The sequence below is a fragment of the Typopeltis vanoorti genome, chromosome 5 (assembly GCF_054136105.1).
Source record: "Typopeltis vanoorti isolate ZY-2024b chromosome 5, IOZ_Tvanoo_1.0, whole genome shotgun sequence".
Taxonomy (NCBI): Eukaryota; Metazoa; Arthropoda; class Arachnida; order Uropygi; family Thelyphonidae; genus Typopeltis; species Typopeltis vanoorti.
Window position 1 is genome coordinate 43714535 of NC_143553.1, and position 13881 is coordinate 43728415.

Below are 13881 nucleotides of genomic sequence, written 5' to 3' on the forward strand. Positions count from 1 at the left end.
ATCTGAATAGTTCCTTTCTACTACTGAAATGGAATACAGTAACTATATTTATATAATTACTTTCACCAACTATAAAAACAATGTTAAATAATTGTGAACAATGCAGTAGGAAGGAAGCTAATTTGCATTTGCTTCCTACCCTTCTACATCCTGATTGTTCTGCAACAATTTCCAAAAGATAAACCTAGCTGTCTGACCAAGGAAAATCTCTTAAGTTATTTGATATTTCAGACTCGATGCCTCTGTCATTTTCCACAGGCAAGATATTAAGAAAAAGCTTAGGTAACCTGGATGTCAAAAAATCATTTGATCCACATGATATTCATCCAGTCATTCTCAAAACATGTGCTAAATACACAACACGTTTCAAAAAAGATGAAAAATCTATATCATCCATCAACCTATGATTCTTATATGGAAATGCAATCCTCTCCAAAATAACAGAAATCTATTAAGAGCCCACTCCAGAAGTTTCCTGAGTTATTAATTATGAGCAATATAGATTCTTCGATAGCCATTACACATACCAGGAAACCTGCGCATCAAACTGTGGACTGAGGTGTAAAGTCAACCATATGACATAAAGCTACCTACAAGGGTAAAAAAAAATAAGATCTCTATGGTGGTTAAGGAAAAGGAGTCATGAAAGCAAGAAACCATACAATAAAATTTTGGCCTAATAAATCAACAGAGAAAAAAACTGTGGACATTTAACTTTGTGGACAAAGTTAAAAAAAAATACAGGTTAGTAGATGGCCAAGTATATTAAAAATTAAGAAATTAGAAACGAGCTTGACATTTTAGATTCAATAATGCCTAGCTGATATGATCAATATACATGGGTCATTACAGCTAGCTGCTTTAGAAGACTGAAATGCGAGAGTTGATTGAATCTCTTAATCTAATCATAACCTGACAAATAATAGACCAATCTGAAAGTAAACTGATGATAAAAAAATTAGTGTTATAATACCTGGTACAAACCTTGAGGACATTCACCAGAAAATGATTTTTAAGTTTCCATAATTATTGTACCTTTTTTCAAATTTTTATATGGTGATTTAGGTGAATAGCTTAGACCAGTGTGTAATTTAGATTTCCAAATACTACTAGTCTTTGGACCCATGAAAAGTATAAGGTATATAATAACTATATAACTTTGCCAGTACACAGTGTAATTTGGGTTAGCAAACACTGCAAAATAAAATATACAGAATAAAGATAAAAATAAGCAAACAATTCAAAATCCAAAAATTAAGATTAAATTTGGCAAACTTATAACATAATTCATTTCAAAATGAATCATATCACATAGTGAATATATACAGTTATTAATTTCACATGAAAAGTGAAACTATATTAGCCCACAATCAAAAGTGAAAGCGTGCCCTATCACCAACATAAGAAGTCTGAAAGGCCAAATATCATATAAGTACATATACTATGTATAAATATGTATGTATACTGTATACGTATGCTTCTTTAACTCCAAGGGTTGAGAAAACAAATCTCTTTTTGCACACACAATCATGAAATATAAAATTACATATACATTTTAGGTATTACCATTATCAAAACTTGATTGCTACCTAACAAAATTTAGAACTAACATCTCCATGATGATCAAAATAATTTTGTTATATATGAAAAGAATCATATCAAAAGGAAAACCTTTTGATGTTACACACATTATATAAAATATTTACAGTATATTATTAGCAACCAACTTTACTAAAAGAGATATCACAATCTATAAATCTGAGAAGAATCAAGGGCTGAAGAATAAGTTAAGAGATATACACTAAAACTCTTTAAGATCACACACTAAGTGTATATTAATATAGAATATTAACAGAATTAATGAGATTTCACTAAAAGAGAAATGATTATGAATGAGACTATCACAATCTATACATCTGAAAAGATGCAGTAAAAATTATGATACACACATACATGCCAAGAAAGAGAGAAAATATCTAAGGAATTAAACAGAGGTTAACTAAACAAACATGATGATATTATAACAATCTAAAAATCGGAGAACATTCACAAGGCACATTATAAATAACCAGCTAAACAAGCTAGTTAAATTCTTTTTTTTTTTCATTCATGAAACTAGATAATATCTTTAATAAAAAAATAATAATAATAAATGCAAAGACACACTCATGCATTCTGTGGCATTGTAATTTTGATTATGCTGTACATGATAATGAAAAACCCTATAAGAAATACTGCATCGATATAAAAACATACATTAATATGACTGAAATGCAGGACTTGAGACTCTTTGAACCAGCAGTACAATCTACCATTTTCACTGCTTGAATAAAATCATAGCTTAGGTAACGCTGATAACTGCGTTTTTTGGGAGGAACAGCTTTGAGTTGTTGTGTAGCATCCTGAAAGATAAGATCACTGAATCCCTCTTCAGAAACAAACATTTTAAAAGTGAAATCTTCACTGTATTTTGAACCATAATACTGCTGTGCATATAAAAATAAGTCTATGTAAGTATGTATAATATAATTTGGTTTGTGACCATTAGTAACTATTGCATTAGCTGAAACACGTCCAAGATTACATTTTTCGTATTGGTCGTACATAGCCCTTGTACCATCACGACATAATAATTCAAAATCATCAGGCATCATTGGTCTTGCCCACCACTGTGTATTTTTACCAGCAGTATTTTCCAATATAGTTGTATGTTTAACAAATGCAATTTCACCACCACCTTCCACAAGACAACGAAGTGCTCCTGTATGTCCATAGAATGGTTCTGATGAATCTCTGCTACAAAAACTAAAACTAGTTCCATGACAGAGGTCACAAAGATTTCCATATCCCCAGTCACCAACTATATGCTCCCTTGATAATGCACCTGGTGCACAACTTTTCTGAAAAAATTCTGCGCCAGCTCGTGCTGAATCACAGCCATAAGAGCGCATTCTTTCATTAGAAAGGAGAAAACTCATCGGAATCACCCAACCAGCTGCCATTCCTATTCCTGTATGGCATGATCGCTTTCCTAAAATTATAAAAAATAATGTTAGATACATTTCTAAAAAAATGACATACAAAGATTATTAATATAAAGAGACATATACAATTTTGAATATATCAGTAATACTTCTAATATGTCTCATCTGTTACTATAAACAATAATAAGTATAAAAATGGCCTGAGAGAGAGCACATTCAACCAAGAGACATAAAATACTCAGATACCTTTAGCTTAGATATTAGGACTAAAGCATTTCATTGTATATTTTGTTAACTTTAGGCCTTTGAATATTACAGAGTAACTGAAGAACTTTTATTGTGTATCTTGGTAATGTCTGTAAAAAACTACTTATTCAATAACATTCACCAAATTTTCTAACATATTCAATTCGCATACTTCACTCTTACCACTTGTTTCCTGCTATCAAATCACACTAGTGCAAAAGCTAAGTAAAGTTCTCAATGACAAAACTTCCAGTGGAACTATTTCAGCAGTGAACTGAAACAGAAATGGAGTTAAAAACAGCTGTATGATATAGAATGTGTTGGACAGAATATAACAGATATAACAAAAAATAAATTGCACCACTTTCCCCAAGACAAAATGTGTTGCTATATGTTCATAAAATGACTCTGACCAGTTTTAGTGGCGATGAGGACACAAAGAGTTTCATATTGCAAATCATCAATGAAATATGACAAAGTAAAACATCTAATATCTGGCTAGATCTTTAGCAACTTGGTATTTTGCTTTGACTCATAATCTAAATATACAGCGTGATTAGTCACTACTGCAAACCAGTGGGAGAGATGTGTTTGGAGTCAGAACCAAATATTAAGTTGCTAATGAGTGGCTGGATACTGTGTGGCTTATTGTATTTATTCTTCAAGTGATAAACTTAGAAAAGATAACTGCTTAAAATTAATAAGACATTTCTCTGTCTATTCTGCATATATTTAATCATTTCCAGTGGGGATATGAATAAATAGACAAGATGAATAATTTAGTCATGTTTTTTGTTCATGATAGGCAGTTTAGAAAGATAACATACATGAATTTATGAAGACAAAAATCAATGTATGAGAACAAAAACTTAAAAGTTTTCTCTCTTGTTGATAAGATTTTTGACTGTGGAGATAATTCTGTGGGTTGGTTGTGAAGATGCTGTTACTATTTATGTTATGCATAAATACATATCAAAGGTACAAATAATTATTTGTTTGATAGCAAGTGCTGATGTTAGGAATAATTTCTTGGAATATGAATATTCATTATCATTCGTGAAATCTGAAATGGTACACTGTAGATCTCACTGAATTTGTATGTGTGCAAATGTTCAAAAATTCAGCTCATAAGCAACTAGAAATTCTTTTAGTGTGCATTTGAAAATTATAAATTATATACATGATATTTAAACCATAAACCATTAGGTTTATTTAAAGTAAATTATTTGGCTGACATGCTATTGAGTCTAGAATAAGGACAAATGAAATCAATAAGTATACTATTTATGATTTAGTTTGTAAACTAACTGTTATAGATAAATGTTGATTAATATATTGTTGTACAGGTCGCTGTCTGTCCTTTTGTTTCTTGACATTTACAGCACTTAAGACATAGCATCTTATAAACTTAATTCTAAAGAGGCCAAATAGGAATCAAAAAAAGGATGCTCCTCATGCACATATGTGCACTCATCTCATTTTCTCCTTATGTGTTATGCTTAATAGCATGTATGGCTGAGTAGTTTGATTTCCAAGAAACCCAATTAATCTAATCTGTACAGTGTGCTATGTCTGTTAACAGATTTGCACAGGGTAGTGTCAGCACATATGCAAAATGTAGGCGGGAACTATCTTTAGCTTATATGTATTGTGTCCATGTCAGGCAATTGCATTTTTACAAAGTTTATACAGCATGTTTGTTGCAACTTTTTTCTTTTTTTTCTTTTCATATGGAGTTTCCTCCCTTTTCTCCCCCATCCCTATTGGGGCGAGTTGAGCCCCATCATGGGGAGTTAATATTTATGGCTAGATCCGTGTGTGTTCACGGGGCCAGTTTGCCCCTACTTGCGGGATGAAAAACCCCAGATAAACTGGGAGAAAAAACCCTGCTGTCCACGCCCAAGACCAGCTAACTTGGCTATGGCTAAGGAAGATCCTTAAGCTCCTCACGTCGGCAACGGGAATCGAACACAGCACACTCCTTCCCCAGGCATATGGTTGCGAAGCACAAAGCCACTAGGCTAACCGTGCAGACACTTTTTCAGTAGAATTTTATTTGTAAAACAAGCATTTGTGAAGTGTCTTGATGATATCTAACATCTCAAATGTAATTCAAACTGATTTCAAGTTTTATATGTATGAAGATTGATTCTCAGTAGTTGTAAATTTTTATAAAAAGATTGAATGATTAGAACTGAAACAAAGTTTATTAGTACTACACAACTAGTTTCAGCTTGTATCAGCCTTCCTCATGTGCACATTAAAAAAGAAATAACCAGTAAAAACATCGAGGAAATAACTGTAAACAACACGGAAAATTAGTGTATATATATTTCAATGTTGACGTCTGCGCATTCAAAATTGTTCCCTTGTTGGCTTCATTGTTGGGCATATGCATGTATATGCATGGATATGCCCACACCTCCAATGTGAAAGTGCCTCCCATTTGATGGCATTTACTGGAAGTCGACCATATACAATTTTCCAAGCAAGATTCTTCCTGTTAAGGTATCCTTGGAATGTCAGCAAGTTATTAAACAGTGTGCCATTATTAGTACTCAGGAAGTTTGGGGTGGGAGATGTTAAAGATGCTGTACTATTCAGGAACAATCTCAGCTTTTGGGCCATTGTAATAATTTAATTATAACTGATTAAACACTAGAATTTTAATAGTGGAAGCCCCTTAAACCTTCATGCTTCTTTGAGTTGAAGAAATTCCAACTTCCTGGTATTGGCTGGACTAAAAAAATTGCACAGGTTTACTATATAATTGCTTTTCTTCAGCTTTTATGATGTTTGTAACATTACAGAAGTTTATTATGTATAGTTGAGCAGGGAAGATTATAAAGTACTATGGCTTTAGGTGAAAAGGAAAGTAACCCAATTTTCCAGTTTTTTTAACATTTTTGTGTATAAGTTCTGGAACTGGTAATATTGGACAGATGGAGAAGGGATTTCAAGTATAGTGAGAGGTCCTCTCTTAGGAGTTAATCCAAAGAGAATGCCTCTGAGATCCCATCTTCCAAAAACTTTTAATTTGTTATTGCCAGTATTGGCAGCCACTGATTTTGCTGTATTTTTCCAAAATATCAAAAAAGATATATACCGAATCAAGTGCCTGCTGCATTGTCAACATATGTTAATATTTTATTTTCCTTCATAGTTCAGGGAGCTGTTATCCCTCACAGAGCATATAAATTATCAACTTCCAGCAAATAAGGTTCAAGAACCAATGCAAATAGCAAGGACTAAGTGGGAAACTTTGCTTGACTCCTTTTTGAATTTTGACCAGGTCTGATAGGAACCCATTGACTAGGAATCGGATAGTTGTATTGACACAGGCTTCTTTAATGACGGATGGCATTAAAGGATAACGGACATCTGTCTACTCCAATTTGCTGGAAGATGTGGAACAGAAAGAGACAATGGATATTATCACATGCTTGAGCGAGGTTCATCAAGAGATGGTTGCTTTTTCACATTAACTAGTAGATAATATAGCAAAAACATTAAATTCTACTGCTTGGCCTAGAACTCCATACACCTCTGTGTTCTTGATTATGTTTCCCATTCCTACTTTGAGCCTGTTGTTGATAATGCAAAAAAAATATTTTGTAGTTAGTAGCATATAGAGAAATAGACCTCAAGCTGTTAAGATATGATATGATCTCTATGGTGTTTTGGAATGAGGACAGTATGGCTTGCTATAAATTCACTTAGTATGACCTGTAGAGAGAAAGAATTAAAGAAGTAAAAAATTAAAAGGCCTTATGGTAAGATTCTGTCCTTCCATTAGGGGTACTGGGGATTGTCCGACATTCTTTATAGACTTAAGTCTATAAAGTAAATGAAGCTGATGTAATGGATCTGTCGAGCCCATCTTGGATGTGAACAGGAAAGGCATTTATGTTCCAGGAGTTAGTTTCCCACAGTACTATTGTCTTCACCATCTGCACAGATGTTGGTGGTAGTCCTTTCTTGTAAGAATTTGATGAACTGTCTATTGAAGAATACAGCCAAAGGGCTATCTACCAAGTGCTGCTGTATTTTTATTTTAAAATTTCTTTCCTCCACATGTTTCTGCCTTTCCACTTCTCTGTTATTGTTTCTAATGATGTTACAGCATTCTATACTACTATATTGGTTGCCTATGAATTAGCCTCTCTTTATATAGGTCTCTCAATTTTTTCCTTTTGAGGAAAACAAGTTCCTTTCCCCATTCAATCATATTCTGTTTTGCTGCTTCTTTGAATTTTAACTAGTCCCAGGAATGGGAAATTTGGTAGACTTCTCCATGGTCCAGAGCTGATCTCTACTTGTTCTATGCAGTATAACTTAAGTAGGATTGAATTATGATATGACGCCGATAGCAAGATGATTCATCTGAATTGCTCTTTTTATAATGAAAGAAGAAGAAAAGATATAAATTCAATCAAGATGGGAACCAATGCCTTGATTCATGCAAGTGTAAGCCTGGAGATCATCAAGGCATACTTTTTTTTTACTGTGCATATCCTACTTTTCCACTTCTGGGGTCTTCTCCTATTTTGTCTAATGTATGATTTTCAATGCAGTTCCCTCCATGCTATGATGTAGTAGACAATATATAAGTATGGCTGCAATGCTTAGAAGAATCATCTAATTGCTCAACTGGATGGAGCATACACATTTGTAAACTGTATTACACATTCATGGTATTTTCAGTCTATTATCAAGACTCACCCTTCTGAATCCCTTTCGATATTATAGAATGATCCCAAGGCAGTGAGCAAGAATAAGAACCCTTACTTCAGCCCTGTCAGACCTTCCAGTGCTTCAATAAGACAGAAGGGGTGTATCTGTCTTTTAAGGTTTTTGTACCTTTATATCTGCAGAAGTATGTTTCTTGGAGAAACAACAACCTGAAATTATGGCATAAAAAAGGCACAGCTCATCTAACTAGAATGTGGAATCCCCAATGCATTCAATGAGGCACAAAAGGGAGATGATATGATTAGTGAAGTGTAACTGGTAAACCTTTCACCTCTAGATTTTGGATGAATTTGATTAGGTCTTCAATTTGTGTAATCTGCTTCATGTAAATTCTTTTCCAGGTAGATAGTAATCACACTGAGAGAACTTTTCATCAGTGAACTTTATTCTTTTTTTCTTTAATTGTATCCTTCTTTTTCCCTTTATCAGTTCCTCAGAGTCCATAAACTCGAGTTGTCAAAATATCCCTTTTAGAATTCAACTGGAAATGTCAGTTTGTTGATTTTTTTTTTTTTTTTAAGTTAAACTTTTTTTTATTCTGTTTATCCTCAATTTTTGTTTTAATTAATTTGCCTTTCCTTTTTGACAAGCTTGTCTGGATGCTAAGTTATTTCTGCTTTTCTGTTTCTTCTTCTCTGATTTCTCATTGTGTAAGGAATTTGTTTGTTTGCATTTGGTCTTCTATCTGTTCAGTTGCCATACTAAACTGATTATTAATTTTAACTAGCAATGTTCCATCTGTATTTAAGGAAAGTGGCTCATGATGATCTGGAATCTTTGAGCTAATTTCTGGTTGATGTTGTCACACACTTTTTTGTGATTTTATTGAGTATTGTTTGTTTGAAAGTGCACTCTTTGCTAAACTGAACTGGAACTCATCTTTACTTGCCTCTGATGTATATTCCATTCTAATAGATTCTTCCACTCTTTTGGCAAATGTTCTAAAGGAATAGGTAGTAATACAATATTCAGAATTTTCAATTTCCAGCAAAGTTTAGGACACTGATTGGTGATATGTCCGATCTCTGCACAGTTGTAACATTTAACCTTGAGAGGAAGTTGCTGACTAACTGATGTTATGAACTACAATGCAAGCTGAATTTATACTGAATTTTATTTTACTGGTGCTAGTGGTGGTGCTATACACACACACGTTAGTTTAGATAGTTCACCATAACTTGAGTTGTACCGATATTGACAAAATTGTACAGGCATCTTCAGATCCATTGTGAAAGTGACCACACAAAAAAAAAAAGTTGGTATCTCAAGCGAAGATCCCATTTTTTTATGTCACTTATTTTACTCCATTTTAAAAAATATCTGGATAAGGATTTCATCATTGTCTTCTATATATTCAATTGGAAATCTCTCTATTTTTATTGTTCTGACTAGTTCTCCCTGGTTTCTGTATCTTTAACCACAACCAATGGAAAAGATTGGTATAGATTGGAAAGACAGAAGGCTAATTATTTCACTATACATGGGACAAACTGCCATGGTGAGAGACATATACGGTACAGACAGAACTAGGTATCATTGGCCAGGAGTAAGACAAGGCTGTTCTCTGTCACCAATTTTGTTTAACATGTATTCCGAAGCAATGTTAAAAGAAGCACTGGAGAATTCAGAAGAAGGAATAAAGATTGGAGGTAGACAGATATTTGCAATACGATATGCAGATGACAAGGCATTATTATCAAATACTGAAACAGGACTACAACAGCTGTTGAACAGATTACTAGAGTCCTGTATCAATTATGGAATGAAAATTAACATAAGAAAAACAAAGATAATGAAAGTAGAAGGAAAGAGACAAATATGGATATCAGAATAAATGGGGAAAAATTGAATCAAGTAAAGACATTTAAATATCTAGGAAGTGTGATTAGTAGTGATGGAAGATGTAAAAGTGACATAAAAGGAAGAATAGCGATGGGAAGAGATGCATTTAATAGAAAATGGAATTTATTCAGAAGTAAAATGGGCAGAAACCTAAAGAAAAGACTAATAAAATGTTATGTGTGGAGTGTTGCCCTCTATGCAGCTGAAACTTGGACATTAAAGAAAGAAGAAATTAAGATTTTGGAAAGCTTGCAGATATGGATTTGGAGAAGAATAGAAAAAAATCAAATGGACAGATAAAATAACTAATGAAGAGGTCTTAAAAAGAGTAGAAGAAGGAAAAAGTCTGTTAAAGAGGATAAAAAGAAGAAAGAGAAACTGGATTGGACATATTCTGAGAGGAAATGGAATAATCAGAGATGCCATCGAAGGAAAAAGACCCAGAGGAAGAGTAAGGAAAACAATGCTAGATGACATGCTAAATGGAGACAGGTACACAACCTTCAAAGAGAAGGCTCTGAACAGAAGAGAGTGGAAGGAAAGTTTTTGCTACTAAGAGAAGAACCTGCTCATTTGCAGAATACTTAAGAACCACAACTAAATATTTTCTACCATCGTATGGTGTGAAGAAGTAAATTTTACTAGCCTCAATGATCTCTTTTAAAACTTTTCTCACTTATCTTGTTCTCTCCACATCCTGGAATTTCAATTACTAGCATTTACCAAGATAATGATACCAATTCCTTGGAAGAATCGGTGTCATTATCTTGGTAAAAAAAATAAAATAAAATAATTTAGTTATAAAAAAAAGTCTGCAACATAGAAACAATTCTAAAAACACCAGAGATGCTGCAGTTGAGCAAATTCTGGCCATTATGGAAATCCCATAGTGCAGATAATAGTTACACTGCCAGCAATCTTAATAATACTTATTTAAATAACCTTGTGTTAATGTGTATGTGTATAGCACCACCACCACTGGCACCAGTAAAATAAAATTCAATATAAAAAAACTAAGTACTTATCTTTGCTAAAATTCCTAGTGGAAGCCAGACCGAAGAAGATACCAAAGATAATGAAAGTAGCAAGGAAAGAGGCAAATATGGATATAAGAATAAATGGGGGAAAATTGAATCAAGTAAAGACATTTAAATATCTAGGAAGTGTGATTAGAAATGCAGACATAATATATTTTCCATATACAAGTATGGTAACGGTAAAAAGGTGTACTATTAAAATAATCTGCATCAGAGATAGTTGTCGAGTTTTTTTTTTTTTTTTTTCTTTCCCCAATTTGGTTATAAAGTGAATTATACTTGAGAAGAAATTATATTATTGTTCCTTTATTCAAGTGTAAGCAAAAAGGTTTACACACAAAGTATCATCATGACTACTAAGCTACTTGTATATAGATGTTGACTTCACATCTATTGCTTTGTAACATAATTTATTTTAGTTCCAATCAGGGCCATTAACATGACCAAATTAGGAAAAAACAAAATTATATGTCTAAGCATTCCATATACAGGAAATCTCGTGAACTGTGTTATAACTTTTAGCATGCTTGATGGATTTTTACAAATAGTTCCACCATTTAACAGAGATCTTTGAATACTGTATGTCAGAGATATTATAACAATTCAAACAAAACTTTATGTAAAACTGACAACCGAAAATTTAACAATGAACAATTTTAAATTATGTGTAAACAGTTATAACAGATAAGAATAATTCTTGTTGTTTTTGCCAGGGAACCAGGGCAAGCAGCAAAAAGTCAGCTACTGGAACAAATCCTAAAACCCACCCCAAACTCACATCACCAGAGTTCCAGATCGGTACTATCAAGAACATAAGAAGCCTGAATGACAAAGAAATTGAGCTAACGAATTGCATAAGTACCAGATTGACATAATAGGGATGATAAAACAAAAAACACAAAAACTGGTGAGATCTTTCTGAGCAATAAATACAAAATGTTATATTCAGGCAATGACAATTAAGGAAAAGAAGAATTGCCATAGTATTAAACACTAAATACGAGGCTAATCTTCTTGAATGGCAGGCAGTCTCAAGAACAGTGATGTGGACAAATATGAGAACAGGAAACTGGACAACAAGACTTGTTTGTGCCTATGGTCCCACAGAAGTTCTACTAAGGTAGAAGTGGAGGAATTTTTTGAGGCTTTAAAGAAAGCAGCTGACACATTGAAAAAGGAAAAGTTGGTCCTTGTTGGGGATCTAAATAGCAGAGTAGGAAATGACTGTCAGACATACAAAAATATTTTGGGAAAATTTGAAGAAAAGAGCGAAGCTAATAATAATGGCAAACACCTGTGGGATTTCTGATCAGGACAAGGACTGGTTATTACTAACATAATGTTCCAATATAAAAATGTGCACTAATTCACATGGAGGGAAGAGACAAGGAATAAGAAAAGTCTCATTGACTATGTTATTGTTGATAGTGATGTTTTCTCTTTGGTACAGGACACCAGCGTGTACAGAGGATTTGAAATTGGAAGTGATCACCATTTAGTCTTAAGCAGGATAAAATTGAATTTCATATTGAAAAGAAGAACATATAAGAAAGTTTTAAAACAAATAAAAGTTGGGCAGCTCTCAGATGTGAACTGTAGACTAAAATACACAAATATTATTCAAGAAAAAATGAAAGAGTTTGAGAACAGGAACCAAACCTTGGAGATTCAGTGGTAAGCCCTGAAGAGAACACTGATTGATTTAGCAAGAGAGGCATGTGGTGAGGTTGTCTGCAAGGATAGAAAAATCAGAACTCCATGGTGGAAACAGGAAGTTAAAGAGGCAGCGAAGGAAAAGAAGAAACATATCAAAAGTTCCTGGCAAATAAGTCCGCTTGTGCTCTAAGAGAATACGGAGACAAATGTAAGAAAGCTAAACACTGTGTAAAACTGACTAAACAAAAGTCATGGGAGGACTTTGGCAAGAATATAGAAAATAAATATCAAGAAGGTGGCAAAATATTCTGGAGGTTTTTGAAGAAGCTTAGGAATGGAGGAAAGAGTGCTGTAAAAGGAGTTAGAGATGATAAAGGTGACATGAAAACGGGAGAAAAAAGATATCCTTGAAGTATGGAGTAATTATTTCGAAAAATTGCTAAATGAAACAAGCAGTGATAACATCACAGTAATAAAAAAACACTGATCAGGCATGCAGGCAGGAATACATATCCATACTTGAAGTAGAAAAGCCATCAAAAGCCTGAAATGTAATGTGGAAAGGAAGCAGGAGTAGATGATATTCGATAAGAAATGCTCAAGTATGGAGGTAAAAAAGTCTTACAGTGGCTGCACTGCATAGTCATAAGACCTGGACAGAGAGACGGATTACAGATGATTGGAGTATAGCTCTCATAGTACCCATATATAAAAAGGGAAATAAAACTGAATGTGAGAATCACAGTGGTATTTCCCTACTGAGTGTTCCTGGCAAGATTTATGCCAGTATACTTGAGAAACGGTTGAGAAGAATTGTGGAAGAAAAGCTTGGTGAAGAACAGGCTGGATTCAGGCCAAATAGAGGCTGTCAGGATCAGATCTTCACTTTACGACAAATAGCTGAGAAAGCATGGGAATATAACAAAGATCTGTATTTAAGTTTTATCGATCTGGAAAAGGCATATGACAAGGTGCCAAGAGAGAAGCTATTCCATACCTACAGTTATATGGTGTCAATGGGGCATTATATCAAGCAATACTTAGTCTTTATTTGAATTGCAAGTCAGCAGTTAGAATTGAAAGAAGTACAGGAAAATGGTTTAATGTTAAATCTGGTGTGAGACAAGGATGTACATTATCCCCTCTGTTATTCATTATCTATATGGATCACATTATGAAGGAAAGTGGTATTAAACATGATATCAGAATTGGAGAGGTTAATGTGAGCTCTTTGCTTTATGCGGACGATGTTATACTTCTAAATAAATCTGCTACAAGTCTGCAAGATTCCCTGAATAAATTGAATAACTGTTGTAATAGATATGGTATGAAGGTCAGCAATAAAAAGACAAAGACAATGAAAA

At 33.6% G+C, this 13881-nt stretch overlaps 1 protein-coding gene across 1 annotated transcript in view; it reads right to left on the minus strand.

Annotated features, from left to right (window-relative positions):
- Positions 1–1693: 1693 nt before the first annotated feature.
- Positions 1694–13881, minus strand: part of Tsf2 (transferrin 2) — a 174784-nt gene continuing 162596 nt past the window's right edge. Inside the window, exon 9 of the mRNA XM_090392385.1 lies at positions 1694–3031. Within this exon, the coding sequence (XP_090248511.1) occupies positions 2223–3031 (809 nt within the window). The 3' untranslated portion in view covers positions 1694–2222. The remainder of the gene's footprint in view (positions 3032–13881) is intronic.